This window comes from Triplophysa dalaica, chromosome 6 (genome assembly GCF_015846415.1).
Source record: "Triplophysa dalaica isolate WHDGS20190420 chromosome 6, ASM1584641v1, whole genome shotgun sequence".
In the NCBI taxonomy this organism is placed as follows: domain Eukaryota; kingdom Metazoa; phylum Chordata; class Actinopteri; order Cypriniformes; family Nemacheilidae; genus Triplophysa; species Triplophysa dalaica.
In genome coordinates, this window is record NC_079547.1 from 18,453,155 (window position 1) to 18,479,560 (window position 26,406).

Genomic DNA, 26,406 nt, shown 5'->3' on the forward strand with positions numbered 1-26,406 from the left:
TGGTTTTTAAGATTTTAACAAAGAGTGGACCTGTTGGATAGTCATATAGTTCTGTTTTCCAAACTGTCTTTTAAAAACTTTTGTAAATTTGTACGGGCTGTCAGGTCAAAATATCGCTAAACTTCCTCTTAGGAAAGTTAAGAAACCCTTAAGTAATAATCATAAGGCTATTACAACTACAGGTTTTCTTATCTGCTGATGTTTTAAAGTTCTGCAAAATTTGTTGTAGGTTATACTTATAGCTCATAGCGAAGCAGGTCTTTTGTGATCTAGTTTGCATGTGCTCGTTGCTTAAAGGATTGTTTAAGGATGTTGCATATCTGTTGTTTTTTGCACAAAAAAATACTCAAAGGAGTATGCAAAAGTTTATAATGTGTTGAATTAAATACTTTTAGAGTTTAGTTTCTAAGCTTGTGATCTTTCGCAGACACACATTCATGCACAGCTTGAGCAATGTAGAGGAAGTGAAACGCAGGGCATGTGTCCTCGGGCACTATTAGTTGGCACACAGTCTACTTCTTTCTTCAGAGTTGTAATATACTTGAGAAGTCTTTTGTCATGTCTACGTGCGTCACAGCCTTTCATAGTCATCTTCTATAGATCATGTCGCTGTCATATATCAACGGCTTTACAAGGAAAGGAATCTGGCAATTTTGCAATTATGTGCTTCTCGGATGACATCATTTACTGCAATAAATGCTCACAGAGTGTGTATTTTCCCCACTAGATGATGTACACAAGATATTTTGCAATTAAAGCTGTAACACTGTTGATGATGACATTTACATAGAATCGATGAAAGTGAAATGCATTTTGATTTTCCATTGACTTGCTTGTCCTACATCAAACACAATGACACCCTGCAAGGTCATGAAGACAGTTCAAATTGATTGTATGCTGCCGGCTGATTGTATGTGTGAAGTGACCTTACAAATCTATCCGACTGAACAGCTGTAGGTTTATACTGACAACTAGTGGAGGAAAGAAAATAGCATTGCCTTAAATATAATTGTCCCAGGCTACAAAATGCAAAAAAGTAAAAGAAAATTTTCTTTAAAATTATTTAGACATTATAATAAAAAAATTGTTTGAATCATTTCAAAATGATTTTTGATTCTATTTTTTGATATATATATATATAAATATATAAAAAAGTAAAAAAGGTTAAATTAAAGCTTGATAAAATAGCATTTGATAAATAATTTGCACAGAAAATAATAATAATTGTTTATTTATATTTATACATATATGTTTTAAGTCCTCCCGGTATCTTCGGAACACAAATTAACATATTTTAGTTGTCGTTAGGGTCCAGAAAAGTACAAAAGACATCGTTAAATTGGTCCATCCGCTCAAAGTGGCTGAATTGATTTTTCTTTGAAGCGACGACAATACTTAATGTGCGAAAGACAAACCAAAATAACGACTTTAATAACCAACACAATAAAACACAAATAAAAACATTATAGCATAATAAAAAACATGATTTTTCTTTTTGGAAATACACTCTTCATTTGATTTATTCATGGAATGCACACTATACCCAAAATGGGAAATCACTTTGTTTGTTTTTGGGATCTCTCTCTCTACCTAAAGATCTTTCAGAATGAAATTCCCTCTTCATTCACCATCAGCTCTTCTTAGAGCAAATATCAGTCCACATACGCCCATCAACAGACATGTTTCTCACAGGGCTTAGATGGAGATACTCGCATTGATTTTTTGATAAGAAGAAATGCGAGTTGTTGAAGGCAGCACTTCTTTGATATGTCAGAGTTGTTTACATCTGACTAGACGCCTCACACGCAGCGGAGGAACCCCCACTGCAGCATAATGCAGAGAGATTCTCTGCTGTTTTTCCTCTTTTAGTCTCCCTTTCTCTGCTCCTCTCTCCCTCCCACACTTTATTTTTCTCATGCAGGCACGCAAACACAGACGTGCACGTTGCTCAGTTCAGAAGATAATCCAAAATCGTTTCATGAATCCTTTGAGCTTCTCTTTTACTCCGTGGGAACATTTTCTTGAATCTGTGTTTCGCACTGGTGATATCTAATCTTTGCGCATCTACTTTCTGTTAGTTCATAGATGCATCATTTTGCACCAAACAGGTCTATTTTTTTCTTGCTTTAAGCATAATTTAATCAAATATATAGTGAAAAAAACAATTTCCAGTAGGGTATAAAAAATGTATTTACAGTATTCTTCATTTATTACATAAAAATGTAAAAAACTAATCTAACTAATATCTAACAATACTTTTCCCCTCAATCTTAATTGAGATATGTTGGAAAAGAATATAGATTTTTTGTAATGTGCACTGGGGTTTTCCTCTGTCAGTGGACTCTGGCCCGGTTGGTTATTGCAAGGACACCTCATTGATTCTGGCCGACTGCCTCCTCCTGATTCAGATGAATTGGGGATTGAATTGGCAGTATGTGTCCTCGCGGTGCCTGGGCGGCCATCTTTGGGGCTAGGGAGGGAGGGAATCCGCAGCAGCCAGTGTCACATGATGCTGTTGCCATGGCATTGGGATGTTGGTGTAATTGGTGCTCGGGTAGACGGCGCAAAGCGAGAAAGAGTAGCGGGGGGTGTTGATGTCACCTAAAAAGACAAAGAGAGGCAATTATCCAAGTCTCCATCTCCTCTCCCACCATACAAACACTAGCTGATGCCTAAAATAGCACTGAGATCCATATGACGCCGTTATCATGGGCAGCCTTGTGCATTGTGGGAATGCATTAAAGACGGGCGACTGGAACTATCCTAGGGTATTATATCACCTAAAGGAGGTATATATTATAGAGAGTTCATCTAAAGCTTGCCTTCCCTCTCAAGTCATATTTGTAGCGTGCTTATTAGACATGAACAGGCTTAAAGTTGTATTTGATTAGAAATCCTTTGAGGACGAAGGTTGATGAATTGTTCTCAAAGAGACGAGGGTATCCTTGGATCTCTTGTTCTTCATATCTCGTCTTTTCCTTTCCCTGCATAACAAAGCAGGGACTCCCCCCACCTCTACCATCTCCCTGTCAAATCATATGTGCTGTGCCGTGTTGCTGGGGCTGACAGACTTGAGAACGGGAGGGGGGAGATGAACAAGGGAGGGGGAGATAGAGAAAGACGGAGCAAGATGATGAGAAAGCGCGAGAACGTACTGCAGCATTGGAGCGGCACTAATCCAGCAGAGGAAGACCCCCCTCCAGCCAGATGAGCATCCCTGCGTTTTTTCCGACATCCCATCCTCCCACTGCTCCGCAGCTTTATCATCTCCATTATTTATTAGCATTTTCAGACCCTCTGTGTCGGTTCTAGCTCTCGCCGTTTGTCTGGATCCTCCAGCCAAGGACGGGATTTTCCCATCCGATCTCATCCGCAGCCATGGAGAGTCAACGACGGAGCATTTCGGCCAATAGCCGTCGTGGTGACGGCTCGCGTCTGCTCCTCAGAAACTAATCCATACCAAGCAGAAGAAGAGAGGAGAGAAGAAGGGGTTTTGCGTGTTCCCACCCTGAGGAATCCCTTTCATCTGCCTCTCTCTGGCTCTTTTCCTTCGTGGTATAGGAGTGCGCTGTTGTGGATTTCGGGAGATTAAATACCATCCAAAATGCCTGAGGCCAATTACCTTCTCTCTGTATCCTGGGGTTACATTAAGGTGTGTATGGTGGCTGATTTGTTTTTTTAATGTCGGCTAATAGCTCATGGTTTTGGTGTTTGTTGGTGGTCTAGAAAGACATTGAAGTGGAATACCTACTGCGGGGGTCTCTGTGTGGCTGCTTGTGCTGGAATGCAAAGATCTGAGCTCTGTTATGGGCTCATGAATTTGTTTTTAATTGGTTTAAATAGTGTTATGGATGTGAAAACATCATCTTGTGTTGGTTATGTTTGTTATTTTGTAATAAGCTGTGATGTGGTGCAGGATATGGCTGCCATTTTTTCATTTATTTAATTATATATGCATTTTTTTTATTTACCACCAACATTGCGTCTCTTTGTGGCTATGTAATATATGGGGGAAAAAATCTGTACATAAAAATCATTTTAACTTGTGAAACTGTGCAAAAACATTTATCTTTTGACCACCTTGTAGTTTAGCTCATTTCATTGTCATAATACGAAAACACATTAACCAGCCAATAAAATGTATATTATACGGTATTTATTATTTCTGAGACCATTGTTTGATATGACGGGAACCCCATAACATACTGCGGTGCTTTACACATATTCTAATTCATTCACAGTGCATCAGAGAATGTCGACCCTAATAAAGAATCAATGTTGAACGTTTTTCAGTTTTTTGGACTAATGATTCTCTCCCTTTGTCTTTTCCAGTTCAAGAGAATGTTGAACAGGGAGCTGACGCACCTCTCTGAGATGAGCAGATCTGGCAACCAGGTGTCTGAGTTCATCTCCAACACCTTTCTGGGTAATTTTTTTAATTTTTCACTGTCACATAAAACAGACACATGAACACTTCGCTGAACGTGGGCTGAAACTGCGCCATCGTGGAGCGAATTTGGGGCGCGCCGTTTTTAGAACCGAACTGCAGTTGAGACTCACAAATGGATTGGGTAGAAAAACACGAAAATCGAAGGTGAAGAAAATAAATTATTCTTGAAATATGACAAAACACAGGTATTGTACATTAAAAAATCAGGAATACAGTACAAAGGCTCATTTTTTTTGTGGAGTGCCGTGAGATGACATCAGACATTGGTTTCTGCATGAGGTGAGAGATTCCCAATGCAGCAGTTGGAAAAGAGGGAGGGAGGAACGGAGGAAAGGAGAGCAGAATTAGGGAAGGGAGGGGGACCGAAGGGGGATGGGATCCTGCTGTAAAGCAATGCTGACGGTGGAACCCCCCAGCACGGTACATCCAGGCAAGAAAACATGTGACTCATCCAGCTTCTGTTCTTTTAAACAGATGGAATCACATATCCCATCCATACACAGACATACACGCGCTCACACGCGTAAACATTTCTGCATGTCGCATTGCGCTTTTGAAAAATTTGCTTTTCAAAGTTTTTGTCTTTAATTAGGAGATTTTGACAACACATACCATTTTCTTAAATAACATTTTTTAAATATATTTGTTAAATGTTTTGTTTTGTTTTAAGCATAAATAATAATAAACAATCATTGAGCTGTATGCTAAAAACAACAAAACAAGACAACAAAGCAAGTAATTATAAAAAACGTAAGTAAAGCTATTTGTTTTGTCTATCTTTAAGATTTTTTTTATATGAATTATTTTTATTTTGGTTGTGTTGTCGAAATGCCTTTATTTAAGGTGTATAATAAATGATAATTCAGACTTTTTGGTCCAAATTAATCGTTAAACGTGTCCTACTTGAAATAAGACGAAGGTGAAATAAGATGAAGGTGAAATTTTGCATGTGAGTCTCAAGGATTATATTGATCGAAAAAAGGTTGGATTTCTGTGCCATTAACTGGTAAAACATCTGTGTGCCGTGTCACACGTGACGGCTCTGTTTATGCTTCTCAGGATTCACTGTTCTTTGTCTGTCTGGAAGTATTGTCGTGATAGTAGTGACTTGAGGACAATGCGTCTTCCCCCCATTCTGTATCTCGCATCTGCGCCTGCACGTGCGGATTGCATTCTCATGGATTTAATGCGTGTGAGGCGTGAGGATGGCATGTGACTGTGAATCCTGAGAGGAGGGAGGAAAAAAGCCATGATGGGTGTTTGTGGGAAAACAGGCAAATTGGATATAATGAGCAATGTGAATGAGCCGCATTGATCAGATAGAAGCTGTTTTCTTTCGGATCGGTCGCCTCTTTATCACAAGAGCAAAGGCTTTTGAGATGAAAGTGAATCTAGTGCTCCCACATCTCTGGCCTCTTTTTATTCTGTCATCTTCACTCATCAGAGAAAATCCAAGAATATCTGTAGACTGATACACGGGTTAGTGTTTAGGGAGGCACGTGAATGAAAAGGATAATGAGTTTTATGAATTAACCAACCCTCACCTCCTTTCATTTCCCGGGCATTATCGTGCTTTTTCTGAATCGTTCCAGAGCTTTACGGGAGAGAGATCTCTGTTATCTGGTGTAACCGAATAACCCCTCTGGGGCCGAGAGTTGACTGTGTCGCAGCTTGAGAAAATTTAAAAGTCTTCTGATTCGCTTAATAGGAGCAGTTGTTATAATCCCACAGTTTCAGCACAGTTCAAAAAAATTTTAGAAACTGTCTTCTGTTTAGAATTCTCTTTTGGGGTGAACTGTCCCTTAAAGATCGTTTGTCAATGGACATCCTAAGAGTTGACCTTTAGGAGATGCCATATAAGGCATGGCTACAGGGTCCCCTGGAGTGGTTTGTTGACAGGTCGGCCACTGTGAAAAAGGAGAATGAGGGGTCGATCCTGCTTGAATACCTCGAGTCTCTCTAAATGAGAGTCTGTTCTGGCCTGTTAACGGGCAATGAAGCTCTCACACAGGGCAGATGTAAGCTATTCAATTGTAGCACTGCACCTGGGCCAAAGGCAGCTCTTGACGTCACTGAGGGAAACGTGATACGCAGCCACTGGTTTTCCGACAATGAGCTTTTGTGCGGTCGTGTATGCGTCTGGTCTGTTTGGAAACTACAATGAAGAGATTGAATATTCTGGAATGTGATCTGGCAACAACCGCCGCTTGCATCTAGCATGATCCGAGACGTCTTTTAGTTCTCATTTTCATAGTTGTCAGGATTAGTTACCAGATATTTTTTCAGTTTTTATAGAAACTGTCTCACTGTTTCTCACAGACAAACAGAATGAGGTGGAGATTCCCTCGCCCACTCCAAAGGCCAGAGAAAAGAAGAAAAAGCCGTTGATGACTCAGATCAGCGGCGTGAAGAAGGTGTCCCACGGGTCCACCCTCAACTGCGGCATAGCTCGCTTCGGCGTTAAAACTGACAAGGAGGATTTACTTTCAAAGGTAATGAAAAGAACTATTGCAACATATTTGAATTTTGTTTTATGTGTTGGCTTCCTGTTGATCTCATTCCTCTCTTTCTTTCTTTCTTTCTTTCTATCAGGAATTGGAAGATCTAAACAAATGGGGCCTGAACATCTTCACAGTTTCAGAGTTTTCAAACAACCGGCCTCTTACCTGCATTATGTATGCAATCTTCCAGGTAAGTCCTTGCTCTTGTTATTTATTTATTGAGAACTCAATGCATTATCGGTGATTTATATGCAATTTTTTTACTTCTCTCTTAAGGAACGAGATATGCTCAAGACGTTTAAGATCCCAGCAGATACATTCGTGATGTATATGATGACCCTGGAGGATCACTATCACCAAGACGTGGCGTATCACAACAGCCTTCATGCTGCCGATGTGGCCCAGTCGACTCACATTCTGCTGTCCACACCTGCATTAGATGTAAGGACTTTTTTTTTTAAATATACACCTTCATATCTGCTCGGCTTATTATTATATCACTCACAATTTCTCTTTTGTTCTAAACAGGCTGTCTTTACCGATCTTGAGATCCTGGCTGCGATTTTTGCCGCAGCAATCCATGACGTGGACCATCCTGGTGTTTCCAACCAGTTCCTCATCAATACAAGTAAGTAACCACAAATCCCAATCTTTAAAAGCAACATAGAGATCATAGAGACACCTGAATTAATCTTCTCTCATTTCTTCCAGACTCTGAGTTAGCGCTTATGTACAACGACGAGTCGGTTTTGGAGAACCACCACCTAGCCGTTGGCTTTAAACTTCTCCAGGAGGAAAACTGTGACATCTTCCAGAACCTCACCAAGAAACAAAGGCAGTCGCTCAGGAAGATGGTCATCGACATGGTGAGATTCTTCATTGTGTATTCATCCATACCATCTGCATTCATTTACAGAGCAATGCTTTATAAGCAGACGTTTTCTTAATATTTTTTATGTTGTCCTGTTAACAGGTACTGGCCACAGATATGTCAAAACACATGAGTTTACTAGCTGATCTGAAGACCATGGTAGAGACGAAAAAAGTGACAAGCTCGGGAGTGCTACTTCTGGACAACTACACAGACAGGATACAGGTACTAAATTCTGGACTTGACAAACTTGATGATTTATCAGAATACTTCAGCCTTATTGAATAAAAACTGAATTGTGATATCATTGCAGGTTCTGCGGAACATGGTTCACTGTGCAGATCTGAGCAATCCAACCAAGTCTCTGGAGCTGTACCGCCAATGGACCGACCGCATCATGGACGAGTTCTTTCACCAGGGTGATCGAGAAAGGGAACGTGGCATGGAGATCAGCCCCATGTGTGACAAACACACCGCCTCGGTGGAGAAATCACAGGTCAGTAAATGAGTCGATAAATAAATTTGACCATAATTATCCATGAGAGCCAATTTAAAACAGTCCTTTATCTTTCTTCAGGTGGGATTCATTGATTACATCGTCCACCCGCTGTGGGAGACCTGGGCCGACTTGGTGCATCCAGATGCCCAGGACATCCTGGACACACTGGAGGATAATCGGAACTGGTACCAGAGCATGATCCCTCAGAGCCCTTCCCCGCCCTTCTACCAGCCCGACAAAGAGGGCAACGGCGGGGGTTCAGGACCCGACAAGTTTCAATTCGAACTCACGTTAGAGGAAGAGGACTCTGAGGGCACGGAAAAGGATGAACAGAGTCAGGGCGACGACGAAGAAGAGGAGGATGAAGACGAAGACAGGGCTGAGGACATGGAATCATCCACTACACACATCCAGATAGTTACCGAAGACGCCTCGCCTATCGACACATAGGACCCTGTTGTCCTGTTACTAGATTGGTAGCTGTTTTTTTCCCCTTGCGAGAGGAGCAATCTTGCAGTTGATGCTTTTTCGAGAAACCCCACGTGGGGTGCTTTTTTAGGCCCTCGTGGGAGGAGGATGTCTTTCCCTCCTTGCACTTACGTTTGGAGATGGTTTGGTGGGAGCTCTCAGGAAATAAATGCTGCAGACATTTTGGACCTGAACGATTGACAGGCGACATTGTTAAACATGAAGGATTGGGGCCAACATGAACAGTTTGTTTGTTTACTAGGGGTCGAGGAGTAGACACTACTGAGAGGATTTCTTTTATTTTGTATCAACACAGACTTTTTGTAAAGCTATGGGTGTGCGAGATTAAACACGAACTACTGAAGAACAAGTATTTGTTAAGAAAGAGAAACTGTTTACTTTTCTGTACCATTTGTCTAAAGACTGTGTGCCTTTTTACTATTGTCTTTTTAATAGTCTTTTATTTATTGAACACGTTTTAGTATAACTGTATGTTGAGATGTTTTTGTTTTCTAAAGCGAACCAGACAAAACATACAGACTTGTTTTATATATATATATATATATAGTATATATATCTACGCTGGAGAGAGAACTTAGTGTCTTCCTTTGTTTGGCAATATAACGTAATAATCCAAACATCTGACAAAACAAAGAAACGTTTATTCTAAGAGGCACTTTCTGTTCATTACATACGTTTTTGTCGGACGTTTCAACTATGAGCACAAAATCTGTTTCTTTAGAAAATACCTGTTCGTCATTTACATTCACATCGTTGACAATTGTTGCACAAAAGCTTTAAATGACAGTATACAGACCCTAAGTTTCATTAACAAAAATGTACTATTGAAAATAACCCCCTCAAGAAATTAAATACACTGTCTGATAATTGACAGAAATCATAAAGGAAGCCAAAGGTATATTCACTTAAATAGTTGGTTGATTTTATTTATTATAATCGTCTTCCGCACATCAACAACATGAGAGAAGAAAAACAGATTTGAGCTTTCAAAACCAGCTTAATTTAGTCCAGAACATTCCCACAGCTAATTTAATTTGACTTAAAGTCTTTAAAAAGTCTGTACCTGTACTGTCCTTTAATCAAATCATCTCCAAAACAGACAGGAAAACCATTGACGTAAATACAATTTTTACCCCACTTCACAGAATGCTTCCTTGATGTCAATCAAGATCTGAGATGTGACATCATGAAGTGCAAGCTACAGTTCTGAAATATCAAGATGTGATCTTTCTGTCTTCTTCTCTTTTAACATTGGCGAATATTGCAACAACCATCTTATTCAGATATCAATGCTCAATGTCAGTTTAGTAATGACATTCACGCTTTGAGGTACTCAAACTACCTTACGCTCAAAGTCTCACCAGTGAAACCGTTAATGGCCAAAGTAGCATGCAAAAGTATGTTTGTGCGCACATATGTACGTGTCTACACATAACTGTGTTTGTGTGAGTGTCAGTGTCTATTGGCTAATTCGCTCAATCACCAGCCCACGCTTTCACGACTCCTTCCATCTTTTTTGTTTATATGCGCTCAAATCGGTCCTCTACTGTTTATAACAGTGTATTTATTATTATTACTGTCGACTGTACATAAGGAGTAATGTTTCTTTGTAAATTGATTAATTTATATGCACTTGCATTACCGAACATTGGTGGTGTTTTTGTGTTGGGGGCTCTTGGACTGAGTCTGTTTTATTTAGTAATATTGTTTGTCTTTTAATATAAATAAATATATATATATTATATATACTATGTATGAATATATTGCACAATTTTCAACTGCCCAGAACAGTAGCCTATGAGACACGCGACCCATTGGTAACGGGGAGAGTCTGTAGATAAGACATAAATACATACTGTAGACTTCTGACAGATATTAGAAGCTTTGTGTATCACTGTTTGGTGTAACATCGATAAGTCGATATCTCACAGAATGTTGCCCTCAAATATTAACAACATTTTGGATGGAGATTGCTAAGATTGGTTCAGAAGTTATAGATTGGCCTGTAAATACACATTCTGTGTTCAGTTTGCAGGGGACGAATAACATTCACGGTCACATCACGGTCTTTGAACGACAACAATGTGAAATCGATATAATTACAAAAATGTGATCTTCTGTAATTATTTGTGCTAATGTGAACTATTTTCTGACCTTGTTAGCAGTTTTGAAATTCAAATTGTCAAGTATAACTTTGTTAATCTTTGTTCTTTTGGTCCGATTTGTGTCCAAAAGCATTAAACAGAATTAGTGCTATATCTGCATGAGGGATGAGTTTTTATCGTCTGGTTATCCCACATTGTTGCAGGTGGATATTCAATGTTTCACACAATGTATGGTAATAATATTGTATATTGTGTTCAATAAAATCTGAAGCTACTTTTCTATGAAGTGATTAAAGACAAGCATGAATATACTCCTTGTGTGAATGTCTTTTATTTGCGTTGTTGGCGACTATTAGGGCTATTGTTTAAAAATAAGAATTTTCCCACAATTTTTAAAGACATTTTTACCTTTGGTAGTTTCAAATAGTTTTTTATAATTCATATAATATTTAGTGCTAAACTGATCAAATGTAAAAATAATGCAGTAAATCATTTTATGGAGTATTGAAAATTTGATTTACTCATTGAATATTTTTCCTGGAGCACAATATTAATCTATTTGTCTTTTGTAAAGATAAACGTAATTAAATTCAGACAGCATGTTTGTGGTAAAACATACAAAATTTACAGGGACTTTGGACAAGGCCATGAAATCTAAATTTGGACCTGGTTGTTTTTAATTCCAAAATCCACACAAAAAAGGCTGCAATGTTTTCAACTGATGTTAGGGCAAAATATAGACAAAACAATAATATTTAGCAAAATATGCTATAAAAATTATATATCATTTTATAAACCGTAAATTATTAACAAATTTGCTGGTTTGTTTCAACCCATACATGGTTGGGTATAACAACAACCATCAACGGTTAATGAGAAGTTTTGTCCAGGATTTTCTTTCAGTATGACTAGTCACATTGCATCACATCCCCAGAATATCACTCCCTGCGCTGTTCCTTGAGCTACGTCAGCCCTTAAATGACACAGTCAAGTGCGAACACTCAGTGTGTGAATCATTTCGAGGCTTTTCGCCCAAAATCCTGTGACTTTATGTAAGACATGATGAACCTTGATAGAGGGAGTCAGAAAAAAGGCCATTTCAGGACCTTTCAGATCCTTCATATTTATCTGCTGATTTGAGATGAACAGCCAGTGTAGCTGAAAGTTGCCTTAAAGGCTCAATTCTTAAAGGTTGCTTGGCTACACAAAAATCAGGGCAGCCATTAACCATTTTGAGCTTCATTTTAAGTTGGAAAATAGAGCGTTATGATGACTTTCTCCCCTGTAAATATATTACAGCAAAAACCATTGAAAACCAATACATTCCAGCAACAACAAGACGTTCAATTACAATTAAAACCATCTGAGATGTTGTTATCTGTTTCATTTTATTTCATTTTTACATCCTTTGCAAGATATTTATTGAATGCAATTTGATGTTATATTAGTCATGAAGCACAATGCAAGTTCTTTCAGATCTACACTCTCCCCAGCGTGTCAGACAATATGGAAGATATTTATGCCAGCTCGGGAGTATTATTAGACACATATTATTAGAACAATCTGTTGAAATATCTTATAATAAGCTGATTTGGGGTGTAAGCTGGTCAGCGTGGAAAAATACTTATATTATTTGTGTAACTGTTTATATTTGAGTAATTTATCATATGATGTATTATTCAATATTTCTAATAATGATCTTCTTTCCTGTAGCTCAGTGGTAAGAGCATTGGTCGACGGTTCGATCTCAGGGGATTGCACATACTAAGATTAAAATGTATAGGATAATGCAATGTAAATCGCTTTGTATAAAAGCGTCTGCCAAATCCAAAAATGTAAGACAAAAAAAGATGTTCTAGTTTGTTAAGAAACAAAGGCTATTAAATGTCAGAGATTTCAATATTTACATTTCTTGTCAAATTGCGCCAATAATTATTTGATTCTATCCACTTATATTTGTTATACAGTCCCCTATATGTTAACAGTCCCAGTATTGTTACTATTTTAAATAAGTTATCTGAGAGAAAAAAGATACTAAAATAGAACATATCCTGAGCTTTGAAAGATAAGATTCTGAGCAACTAAATTTCCTTTAGCAAAAAACAGACACATATAGACTAGAGTAAACAACATTCCTCTAGTTCCCATTGCTCTTCCCATGAAGTAAGATGTGTGCATCATCTAAAACAATTGAGTACCTACAATATGTGTCTTATGCAGATACTGTACATACAAGTGAAGGGTAGTGCTTACCACAAATTGTCTTTCAAAAATAAGAATATCTAAGGGTTTAGAACATTATGCATACTACTCAGAGAATCCTCTGAGATTGTGTTAGCCTTGTAAATGAAGTCTGGTGAAAGAAGCTGGTGAAAGGGGCTGGCACTGGCAGGTGTCAAAAAGTCCAGCTTCTCTCACCGAAATTGATTCAAAATAATAATGAAAAAAACAGACACTAAAATATATGCACAGCATTGTGTGTGCAAGGCCGTGCATTTAGAAATACAATCCAGCACACAAATAACTGAGAAATATTAGAAAGCTACTACTGTACACAACTATTTACTCATGTTAATATGACACTATTTCATGTGTTGCAAATAAAACAAAATGCATTGGTGAATGCCTTAAAATAAAAACAATAAAATAGAATAAAATAAATGTATTTAAGAACAGTAAAAGAATCAAAGTAACTTTTGAACACAATTATTTTTAATATAACAAAATAAAATCAAACCTCCATCTTATCTAATTTATTACACTTTTGTAAAGAGAACAAAACACCGGCCTCAATAATAAAATGTTCAAGTATTTTCTAAAGCTCTTGCATATGTAATGTGGGGTGGCAAGATCAGCTCTTCCCAGTAATAAAAATACAGCATTTTCATTCTCCTTGGAAATTCCATGTCTGGGGCTCAGACAAGAGGCTTTCTAGAGTACTTCATGTTTTACTTTTAAGTGCTGTGACAAATTTAGAAATTATTCCAATTCTACCCATGTGTTCCATCACATTGGTCCATTCAGACTTGGAATCAAATGGGTCTTAGACAGAGAGAGCTTTCTTCTGTCTGGACATCAAAATGACATTACTGCTCATTCTTCACTTCTCGCTCTCGCTCTCTTTTTGATGTGCCTGACTAAAGAGTGCTAAAAAATTCATTTTCCACACTCATTAGTTGCGGGTCAGCAGTGCTCCCTCACCGGGTGCCCATGCCACAGCTGACGGTGTGTCAGTCGGTGCTGATTGGTTGATTTCTTTTCTTGCCTGTTCACAGTTTCCCAGCAGTCCATGTCCTGACATCATGACTAAAAACAATGAAAACAAACAAGTCTCTAAAATACATTGTCTGTAAATGTAAATTGGACAGTTTTATAGCATCCCCTGCCGAATATTATGAAATGTAACCGAAACAACAAGCACAAACACTTGGATATATAGTGCAGTTACAGCTATAGCCGCATAATTCTCTAAATGCCACCCACACATCCCTGCGTCCTCTCATCATGCTAGGAAGCAGAGCACAGTAGGCTATAGCTGCGGTGCAGTGAAGCTGGCGGGTGGGGCTTAGAGAGGGAGCTGCTCTGACCTCAGGGAGAATGCTTTGCCTCAAATGATGGAGCTTAAATGCTTTCTGACATTTGGAGGATGCTGCATGTGCCCGGCCTCAGCTGGCCACAACGCTACTGAGATTACCGCGAATGAATGGACAAAAACTAGCCTATCAGGGCATGTACAAATGTTTTAACTGCAGTCATTTTTTATGCATATTCTTCTGTTGTCTCGCAACACTCTCCTGTTTTACATAAATGATCTGGAGTCAGTGAATGAGGTTACATTGAGAACATTTGCCTACAGCCTTATAGGGAACTTCATGGTGTCGTAGCTCGACGCAGAGAAGAGAGAAAGAACCAGAAAAGCAAACAGTCACGATCATACACAGAGAGAATGCTAGAAACAGAGAGAGAGAGCGAGAGAGAGAGAGAGAGAGAGAGAGAGAGAGAGAGAAAGCAAGAGAGAGAGAGAGAGAGAGAATGTGATATCATTACATAAGAAATGTCTTGCATCTCATCCTTATGTCTCAAACATCAGAGCTGCAGTACAAGCTGTGATAGAACACAGGGGCTGTTTCTCAAGCATTCTTCAGTGGTCTTGTGTCCTCGCTCTACGTCATCAAACTCTTGGATAAACTAAAACATGTAACATAACCAAAAGATTTACATACAAACTACAAACAGTACGTCTTTAAAAAGCACGTACAACGTTTGATAAGGAGGACACGATTTCATTCGAGGATTTTCAATTAACACTTGATTAAGCTACGCTGTTTACGCAGCGTACGTTTATGAGCACGTGATCTACAGCGAGCGCTGGAACGTAGTGAGCGCTTAAATTGTGGCTTTATTTTTATTACCTACATTTTTATGAATTTGCAACTGCTACTTGTACAACACAAGTCGATGTAATTCAAACGTTTAGATATTCAAAACATATTTAGCGTCATGTTAAGTCCTCATGAATTACACCTGATAGTTGCAATACTTCATTTAGGAAAATAATCAAATGGGCTACGCCGATCTGTCTCTGTTTGCCTGCCTCTTCATCACGTGACCACAGTTCCATTACTGGTACGTAGCCTATGTATAAATATTAAGTTAGCTAGAAACAAAGCTTATGTCTGGGTTTATACATGTGGTTCGTATATTTGGACGGCGTTTTTCCTTGCCAGCCTGTCAAAGTTTGTTCAGGGAGAGTTACTTTGTTTATGTTTTGCGATTTGAGGGCAGGGTCGACACAGGCGGATGTTATTGGGACATTGTGACAAAGTAATCTAAGGATATTTGGTAATGTGGATTTATGTGCTCGTTGTTTACCTACATATGCGGACAGTGTACAAAGCAGGGCTTTATTGGGTTGGTACATACTTCAAATGGATGTTTCCTGTAAATCAGTGTTAAACCAGGGCTCATGTGAACAGTTGATCCTATGTAAAAGAAAGTTGCTATAAACCGTCTGCCTAATCTCATATTGAAGTTTTTCATTTTGTTTGCAAGTTTTAAATTATGGCAATGTCATTTCTATGGGTTGTTTTGCTTTATGTACATTTGGAGCCTCAATGTGTCTTTTTGTGCTATCATACAGACCATATCCTACTTAAAATCTACTTGTGTTTTTTGTCTATACAGGTGAATGCAGGTAAAGAGAACAATCCGGTTCTGGCTCTGTTTACATGCAGCCGTGCTTCATGGAACCCATAACATGCACCTCGATCCTAGGACCACCAATTTGAGCACAAGGTGAATATTCTGACTTTTTATTTGAATGGGGAAAATAACCAAGCAACATTCTAAAGGAGAGACTTCTTTTTCTAAAGAAGTAATATAAGTCATTTGATATTATTTGGAAAAAAAATGGTGGTACCCTCATTGTACAATAACAGAATAATGCAGAGCATGGTGCTTATTCTTGCAACCTTAATAAAACAAAAAAATCACAACACTTACAAAACTATAATTTTTCAGGCTTTAATAGATCAACATATATTTATCAATTTCGTAAAACCATAAATGCATTCTCACTGAAAAGGAACCAGTGTGAGTTAGACTGAAACAAGCAGGGACTTGTGCTGGCTATAAAATCCTCAGAGATTTGCTTTGCTCTTACCGTGGTAAATATGCCGTGTGTTTGACAGCTTGTCGGGAGATTTTTATTTTCATGAGATTCGAGCCGTTTCATGCATGGATTTGACAAGTGATAGCAGCTATCACGACAGTTTAAGTTGAAAGGCTTGGCGTGTATGGGAACCGCTGCTGCAACACCTCCTTGAGAACTGCAGTATAGTACGTGACACACTGCACACACTTTGCTCAAGTTACACATATCCAATATGGGATAGTGTTTCCTCTTGACAGGACCCGGAATATGATCTAATAACAAGTCAAGACATTTCTAGCAACTAGACAGTTATCTGTCTTTGATCTGCATTTAGTTAATTATTTGGATTAACAGGTGTTTTTTCTTTTGATGCTTTGCTCTATTTAGGGAAATAGAGCAAATTTTAGCCCTGCCCCATGCCATGAATCTCATCCGTAAGTGATGTCATGCAAGAGCATTTGCACCTGAAGTGGAACTTAATTGATGATGACAGAGTATAAGTAAAATCAGTCATTCAAAGTTCAACCGAAAATAAAAATTCAGTCTTCATATTTCCCCCTCATGTCATTCAAAACCTATATATATGACTCTTTCTTGTGTGGGACTTTGTGTGATTTTGTGTCCATACAAACGACACAGTTTTTCTGTTCCCTATAATTTTTCGTTTCTGTTGCAGGAAATCAGGTCATTTCTACATTGTCTTGACCAAGCTTGACAATCAGGTCATCTTGACCTCTCACACTGCAGGAATGTCCTAAATACCATGTGATGTCATTTAATACATCACTATTTTGGTAAAATGCTCATAATGACTTTAAAGGGTTCAATCATGTCAAACAATTTCAGACGTTACGATCTGATTCTGTCTGGCTCAAACTGTTCATCTTTGGCTTTCAGTCTGAAGTGAGGTACCATTTGAAGTCCGTAACATGTTGACTCGCGCTTACCTGACAAAATCTAACAGCTGGTTATAAGTTGTGACACAACCCTGCAAAAGTCCACATTGTAGACATTCTGGTATCGCAAACTGTCGTCCTATAAGGGGGGTGGGAGCTGTCTGTTTTGGAAAGCAAGTAGAACTATAAGATCCTTTTCCTAAAGCTTATGTTGCAGTCTTTAAGTGCAATTACATGACACAGTCTGAAAACAAAACATTTTATTTGAGATGTCTCAAAGCCATGAAGCAGCTGTGACATTAATTAAGCGGATTATTCAAGTGACAGTGATTCAATCCTGCTGTAATTCAGACAGCGATGATGCTATGGCGCAGACATTTCTGCTTGTTCACATTTCAGTTTGGCCTAGTGGATTGACACGATGTTGCAAGGGGTCTGTAACCGAAACCAAATCGTTATGTACGTCATACTTGTCAAGCCGCCGTGGCAATCACTGTAGACCAATTCATGGCTCAACGATCATTTTAGCAGCTGCCATCTATGTGACTTCATTCATCAGTACTTTATACATATAAACATTCAGTAGTGTCCTATGACATCAGTGTACAAGGTTTAACATCTCTTTGTCCTTCTAGAAAAAAAACAAGAGGAAACGTGGTTGATAATTAACTTTATCCTTCATGTTAGTAAGGGTTCAGATTATGTAAGGCCAACTGGACAATCGTGGTTTATTGACTACTCAACCATTGTGACACCCCTCTAGTGATTTTGTCCTAAACAAAAAGTGTATGCATTTTTTTAATAGGCTGATGTATTGAGTTTCTTTTTAGCTCCTCCTAAGTTCACACTAACTTACAGCTGAAGGAGAACTTTAAGGCCATTGCTCATTGAGTCCGACATTTGCGTACGGAATTTCCGCACATTAAAAAATAAATACGACCTCATGTCTGTCAATCGCATTTGCACACTTTCTCCGATATTTCTGTCCGTCATTAAAGAATTCGGACTGGGTTTGATTTTCTGTGTTTTACGCATTCATAGCAAGCATTTTGAGAGGCGTTTTGACAATTAGGGACACCGTACAAACGAGCGCCAAATGCGAAAAAACCCATACGAACATTTCGGACTGTGTTCAAGGACCTTAAGAGACCAGTTCAGAGACCGTTTTTCAGATTTTCAATAACTATTTATAGGTATACCATGTTTTGGAAAATAATAATTTTATTTAAGTAAAATAAGAGTTTCATTCTGTGAACTACTAACAATATTTTGATGAAATTTCATATAAAAATAATGGTTCTATTTTGATTTATTTGAAGAAAATGAAAACTGAAAAAACTGGTCAGTATAGCAGAAAAGATGTTTTTTTCAGACCTCAAAAAAAAAAGTTCATACAGTATTCACTTTTAAGCAGAACAACAGTAATATTTGTACAAGTATTTAGGAAACATTCTAAAATGACTTTTTTTCATGTGATAGTTTTATCACCATTTTCATGTGTCAGTCTTTCACATTGCTGTTGCATAATTTGATGTCACTTCTGAGGTATAATTTGATTGAATTTCAACAAATACTGTTCTGAAAAGGCCACGTGAAATGCTGATTTAAAATGATTTTTTTCCGTGGCTGTAGTTAGTATGCTACATCCTGATATGCCATATCAGGCCGGATGAAACGGCATGATGGGAGATGCTGGAATATTCTTCGTGAAACTAGATGATTCAGACTTTATGTGGGTGGGAAACTTGTTTGTACATTTCTCACGAAAAAAGGCGAGGAAACCCTCTTTAAAATATTCACAGAGTCTATGCACATCTTTTTTGCTCTTACACATTCTACTCAATTTGCCTTAAAAGAGCCAAGATGACATACAATTTTCATTTCTATCTCTACTTTCTTTTAAAGCTCCTGTGTTTTGCCACATTCCCTCAAGGAAACGCAGTCGCAATCGTTTCTCTTTCATTTTTTTTTGTGTAGGAGTGCCCTACATACAGGTTTCCTAGTGTTTCTTCCTGGTATCTCTTCTTTCAGCAATATAAACACGTGAGAACCGACCCTTGTGGTTGACCTGACCAGTGTAGGGACCATCAACGGGTCAGACTGAGGAAGTGAATTTTCCTCTGAGCCTAGAAATAGCTTTTACCCAAAAATGTCAGTTCACTGTTCGTTATATAGTTTGAGAACTCCCAAATCTATTAGCGTAGCCTGGTTAACTGTGTCAGATGGGTAGGTCATCAGCATTTCAGCGTCACTTCATACGCAAAACCCACTTGAAATAATCCGGTCACGGAGTTGGATAATATGGAGAGGAAGAAGGTCAAGGTTGAAAAGCTTGAAAACTGTTTATGCTGACTGACTGTACTGTATATTCTGTATAAAATCACTGTTTATTTACAAGAAAATCATTTTTGACATGTCAATATCATAAAAAAACTTGTAATTTAGCTTAGTTACAGTTAGTTTACTCTGTTTATAGGAAGTATGCCGCCCTACTTTAAGTTCTCTCCGAAGGTGCTGAGTGAGGGAGATGCGGGAAATGAGATCAGAGAGGGGAGGGGAGCATTTACAGAAGTACATTTACTGCCTTGTTTATTTAGGCCTAAGGTCCCAACGAAGTGCTGCAAGAAAAACTAAATATATACAAATGCACACACACTGTGTAATGACACCAGGCTATTAAAGGTCCTAAACTGAGACCCTCTCTTGTGAATTCAGATTAGTGGAATGGTGTGCAAAACTTTTCCACAGTCCCGTTCTCTGCTGTGCTCTTAGTGATGTTAAACACATACAACAATATGAACAAATCTTGTGACAAAACTGATGGATAAATAATTTAAAGAGGTATTCTCTTTATGAAGATTTTAATGACACTATCAGTTTGTACAGCGCAAAAATGACTAAATCAATTTATTTGATCAAAATGTTATTTGCTCAAATGTTGATCTAAACGTTTTATAAATGATAAGGGCAGTAGTTATATGGGAAAGCATGATGCCATAGCAATTTAAGATCGCATATCACAGGCAGTTTCTGCCTTTCTCATATTAATCTTGAGTGCCTATACAGCAATATTGCATACATTGTATCTCCGAAGAGTATTTAGTTTGATCAAATCAATAAAAGAGATATACAGCTGTATGATTATTTCTGGAAAAACACAAGCTGCTAGAGGTGGGAGTACTGGGGAGATTGGGATGGAACTACTGCACGAGCAAGCAACACATCATCACATTAATCCCTTCGTGTTTTTTACATTCTGCACGTACGTATGACTTAGTTTGACTTACCGCGTGCAGTTCATGTCCGGCATCTTTTAGCACTTGGACTGCGCCATCTATCAGTTTCAAACGATCTCCAAATCCAGTATTAAATCCATATAACATGCATCACTTAAATGCCTTGAACAGAAAGACAAATGCACCTTAACTTCACTATCGCAAGAGTTATCTTGATGCAGCTCAGATAATCTTTATGGTAAGCGTTCTGCTCGTCTTTTGACTCGTGGCTGGGCTCTTTCTTTGGCCTCGCCGAGCTTCACCGGGAGAATGGCTAATAAAAGGAATTAGATCTCCGAAACAAGTTTGATGGAGTGCTGGGGGAGTTTATCAAGTACAGAAATACTATGTCATACGTCCAACTCGTTTTTTAACAAGTTGACCATGTAAAGCACGAGAAGCCAGCACGTTTAAGAGTTTAACAAAGTCAGGATGCATGACATAGCATGATACCCGATCCTAAATTAGTTTAATCTTTTGTACCCAATTGACAAAAAATTCTTGATTTTATCATATAGACAATAAATGTCAACCATATAATTTTTTTTCTCCACTTCAGATGTTAATGTTTGTTTGTTTAAAAACCCATTGGAAGTCTCAGTTTTTAAATCATTAATGTTGTTATTGTTTTTAAAGTATAGTTTTCTATAGTAAGGGAAGTCAGGTAACGGAATAGTCATATCCTTATCGGTCTATATTCCTCATAAATGGACGCATGAAAATTTAAATACAGTAACAATTGTATGTTCTATAAAGAGCCATCACTTCTCCATTTGTTGGGTATTATTGATTCTTGTTTGTTCATTTTACAATGAACATATTTTTTGTCACATCCATGACATGAATTTTCTCTCTTTTATAATAGAAGACTGATGCTGATACTTCTCTGATGCTTGGACTGTATCATCAGAGGATTAGGAAAATAAAAACAAATATTATAATATATTGGTAATAAATACATTCTCTCAGAAATTAGGTTTCAAGATTCAACTTTTAACTGGAAAACAAGAAAACTTGCTACTAAAAATGTTTTTGCAGGATAATGTAAGTTGAATCCGTATTGAATAAATAAGGTCTAAGTATAAATAGGTCACAATATATTATATGCATATACAATATTAATATGAAGGGATTTTCCATGTTAATTTTTAAGAGCTGTTTCACCTGTATTTTAAATTTGTTTCAGCTTTAAGGTAGATATCCATAAAATTAACAGATTATGTGTTTGCAGAAATGTACTTTATTTTTACAGTGCATCTTCAACTGTTTGTTTTTGAGACGATTAAAGAATTAATAAAATAAAATTATACACTGCCCAGCCTTACATTACAACAAAGACCTCAGTACCTACAATGTATCTAGAATGTTATGGCTGCCGTATTTTTACAGACAGTGCTGATTCTGTATAACTAACATCGTGTCTACTCCGGACGCGACCAGCGCCGCATCCAGTGTGGACAAAATTATAATGTATTTTATTGTCTTTTGTTGTGTCGCATAGCGCTGTGTCGGGTGTGGACACTGTGTAACACTAAGACCTTCACCCGCTTATGAGGTCATAGTCTGCCATGAACCCAGAGATGAAGCCTAGCTGTTAGACACGTGTGGAAAATCCCCACGTCTACATGAGCCTTTCTATAACGCATTCCCCTGCCCGATGAGCGACGATGATTACGGGAGTGACCTAAACCAAAACAAAATTCCTGGTGCAGAGAGATGGCACAGATTATGTGACGTGCCCGTCTGATTTTCTCCTCTGCCTACGTGCCATTCGCCAAGCAATGCCCTGTAGCAGACGGACAAGGATCGTCTCACACTTGTATAAGCCCTCATCAACTTACTTCCTGCCTTCTTGCTGACCAACAGGTTTTGAGGCTTTTAAAGCATATCAGAGCATCTCATATCGGCAACAAATACTGAATGTCATCTAAATACAGAAGAAAGGGTCAACTGAGGCTGATGACTGGCTGTATGTTGAGCCATTTCAACTGGGTTTTAAAGTTGATTGTCAGGGTAGGTTAGATTGTGTGATGCCATTTTATTACATTTTCCATCAAAACTTGAAGAATAATTTCTCAGAGAAGGATTTTAATACTAATATATTGAACCATCTGTTTATATTTAACTAAACCCCTGATGATTGCAGACACCAGAACAATATCAGTCTATGTACGACATTTCTGTTTTAAAAATAAAAATAATTATGCGTTATGGATGTGACAAAATATGGATACGCGTTTTTGAGATACAAAATACTTTGATTTAGAATATACAAACCATAAGCAATAATGCCCAACAAATGAGGCTATTCATAGACCACAAAAATGTTATTATTTTAATTTTCATGTTCCAATTCATGAGGAATATGACCCGTTATGTATGTGACAGGACAAATCACTATAGAAAACTATGCTTTAAATACAAAAAACTTCACATGTTATTTAAATATTGACATCAGTACGAGTATGATATTGCAACTTAAAGGAATGGTTAACCCAAAAAATTAGGACCCTATGAAATCTGTTTTATTTTTCCCAAATTATGTTTTTTTCCATTTTTATTTTTTTTCAGTAAACTAGTATTTACTTTTAAACTGAAAACCTACAGTGGGTACTTAGAATTTTTACAGATTTTTCCCTGTATGGTTCAATTACATTTTCTAAATTTTATTTAGTTTTCAGGTCTACTTAAATTTAAGTACTACTTTTATAATTTCACTAGCACATTAACTTCCATTCACTGAAGTAAATAATATACTCTGTGGTTGGATTATAAAAAAATCAGAGGGGGATGGTATGGTAAAATGTGGGTGTTATAACTTTTATTTTGACAGGTCACCGCAAAGGGTGTTTGACAGTAGCTTCAATGCGATTGAACCCTCAATACAAGCATTACCCGTAAACGAAACATAGCCACTTTTAATACACACAGGGAAAACAAAGAGATTAATTAATCCACATCTGAACAATTCCACAGTTATTCATAGTACAATTTTGATCAGAAGAGGATATTTTAAAGAAGAGGCACTTTTGACTACCATTGTAATTCTTCATACTATGGAAGTTTATGGTGGCCACGAACTGTTTGGTTATAAGCATTTTTACAAATATCTTTCTCTATGTTGATAAGAGCAAAGATATTTTTAGAGATTTGGAACAACTTGAGGTTGGGTAAATGATACTGAATTTTTATTTTTGGTGAACTGTCCCTTTAAGGTTGATATTTGCATGGAATTGCCCATCTGAAAGAAAAGTATCAAACTAAAAGTCTGTTGGTTGAAAGTTGTATCAGTGATGTTGCTTTATTTGTTTGTATTTTATTATTTGTTGATTTCACTGGAACACAGGAAAAGGCAGTTCTCTGACAGCTACATGCGGCAAAACATATTCAGCCTGTGACCGGGTCCACCACTGACTAAACTAAAAACTTAAATGAGAGCTCTTCCTGCAACCATTGCTCTCAGGAAACGTGAGAGTCACATAATTTTAGGGAGTCTGAGGTGAAATGCCCCCTAAAATTGGATGTAGTAACGCCCATGGGTGGATGTTGTCATGAGGGAGAATCATGCCCAGTGGAGGCAGTTAGGCCTCCACTGTATGTTAGGGCCTCTTTTTCACTCTTTATGCACCGTGACAGAATTGCACGTTTCCATGAAGAGCACACCCTATAGATCCCCAGATAAGTATCCATTTAGTGCACAATTGTGGCCAAGCAGGTGCACACCCATCTCGCAGACTCGCCCGTACTGAATCAGCTTGTGGCTGCCATCATGTGATGTTGTACGTGAGGCTCACCATCCAGATGCCCAGAGCCTGGCTGCCCTCTGTTGGAGACTGAAATAACACTTGAGGGGAAAAGTAGGTCAGCAGATGTGGAGGAGGAGATAAATTGATGAAAACATAAGAGGTGAAAAAAGAGAGAGCGAGTGGGCGGAGGGAGACAGTGGAGAGACAAGGGAATATAGATGCTTGCTATATGGTGTTCTTCTGTTTTTCTTTTGTCTCACAGTATTGTATGCTGTGTCTGACCTTGTCTTTTGTGCTCCCGGAAATTCACTGTATTTGTGAATTTCATGACACTGTATTTCATGACAGAATTGTGATAGCAATGTATTATAAAAAATGGACAGGTGTTTGTGTGAATCTCGCTTGCTAAATGAGTATAGAGCAGCTTCTTCTGGTTGACTACCTACGGTAGCCTACATAAATACTATCTACCAGTTTCTATAGAGGACAAAATAATGCATGTATATGCAATCCGTGTTATCTCATGTATTGGTATTCAAGCAATCTCTATCTTTGTTAGAATAGATCTCATCTACAGTTGTTTTACTTGATTGTATTCCTGCTCTTTTCTTTAGAAGTGGTTATTTAATCTTGACATGAATTATTAGCTCTGTAAATTTTCAGTTGTAATGTTAATGTCTGCTTTGTATATTTGAGGAAGCTTTTCTTGAAACCCAACAGTCTCAGTTGCATATTATATTTTTTTTTCAAAAAGAACAGGACGGTGTAACTGTTTAGCTATCCAATGTAATTAGATGTGGATTTTGGTTTGATTTTAAAGGAAATTCTCTTTTATTGCTTCCAACACTGTTAAAATATATTTTGTAAAAAACAGTACTTTAATGGGCATATACACTAAATTGCACAAGGTGGCAGGGTTTTACTTTCTTGTTTTCACAGAAAACATTTTAAGAATGATTTTTTTACTGAACTATATTTTTATTTGTCGGGCCAGCATTTTTTATGGCAAATTTTTTATTATTTTTATAAGTGGCAGAAAAATAAGTTATATAGATGTATTAAATCTTACATATATATATAATAGATTTATTTAATAAAACATTTTTTTTCACATTATTTCTAGGGCTGTCAAACAATTCATTGTGATTAATCTTAATCATTCAAAATAAAAGTCTGTGTTTAATATGTCTTGGCACTCTGCATAATCATTTTGGATTTATTTTATACACATACCTGCATAACAAACATATTTAGGAAATATTTACATGTATTTATTTATATTGAATAATTTAAATCATATCTAAATGTTTATAAATTTTATATTTGACAGTTTTCTTTAATATGCATGAAAGTGTATGTGTTTACTAATACAAAATAAATATGCACTGTACACAGAGGTGAAAACAAACTTTTATTCTGGATGCGATTAATCGCGATTAATCTTTTGACTGCCCTAATTTTTTCCATTACATTTTTGCTGTAATATTGTAATAAATTATGTTTATATTTATGTTCAGAGGAACCTGATCTTACGGTCCTATCAATATTGATCATAGCATACAGTATATACAGTAAGCAGACGCCTACCTCTTCCTAAGAGCAATTCTTCTCTTGTACTTCTCTCTTATTTTAAAATTCCGATGGAATTCACACTATTTTATTCAACTCGAAATCTTAGAACTGAGCTCCCAAAAGTGCTAGTCAAATTTGTTTACTCAAATTAATTTCATTAAAGGAGTCATCGGATCAAATTTGTTCTGTGTTTAAGTGCTATAATCGGGTTTTTAAGCAAAATATGACCCTAATAAATCAAAACAACTTGTTGAAAGTGCTCATACGATGAGTCCTTTAAGGCTGGATGGGTGGGTAAACGTTGTGAAATGTTTCTTTCTTTTGTTTCGACCGACTTTTTTTGGTTACC

General features: G+C 37.5%; 2 protein-coding genes across 5 annotated transcripts in view; both read left to right on the top strand.

Moving 5' to 3' along the window:
- pde4ba (phosphodiesterase 4B, cAMP-specific a) overlaps window positions 1-11,226 on the top strand; it is a 136,479-nt gene extending 125,253 nt beyond the window's left edge. For all 4 annotated transcript variants that reach the window (XM_056749795.1, XM_056749796.1, XM_056749797.1 and 1 more), the window contains 9 exons: window positions 4,333-4,426; window positions 6,770-6,942; window positions 7,043-7,141; window positions 7,228-7,392; window positions 7,480-7,579; window positions 7,663-7,817; window positions 7,925-8,047; window positions 8,136-8,318; window positions 8,400-11,226. In XM_056749795.1, coding sequence (XP_056605773.1) covers window positions 4,333-4,426; window positions 6,770-6,942; window positions 7,043-7,141; window positions 7,228-7,392; window positions 7,480-7,579; window positions 7,663-7,817; window positions 7,925-8,047; window positions 8,136-8,318; window positions 8,400-8,771 — 1,464 coding nt within the window. In that variant the 3' untranslated portion in view covers window positions 8,772-11,226. The remainder of the gene's footprint in view (window positions 1-4,332; window positions 4,427-6,769; window positions 6,943-7,042; window positions 7,142-7,227; window positions 7,393-7,479; window positions 7,580-7,662; window positions 7,818-7,924; window positions 8,048-8,135; window positions 8,319-8,399) is intronic.
- Window positions 11,227-15,312: 4,086 nt separating this feature from the next.
- sgip1a (SH3GL interacting endocytic adaptor 1a) overlaps window positions 15,313-26,406 on the top strand; it is a 58,125-nt gene continuing 47,031 nt past the window's right edge. The window contains exons 1-2 of the mRNA XM_056749844.1: window positions 15,313-15,541; window positions 16,100-16,210. The gene's annotated coding sequence lies outside the window, so the exon portion shown is untranslated. The remainder of the gene's footprint in view (window positions 15,542-16,099; window positions 16,211-26,406) is intronic.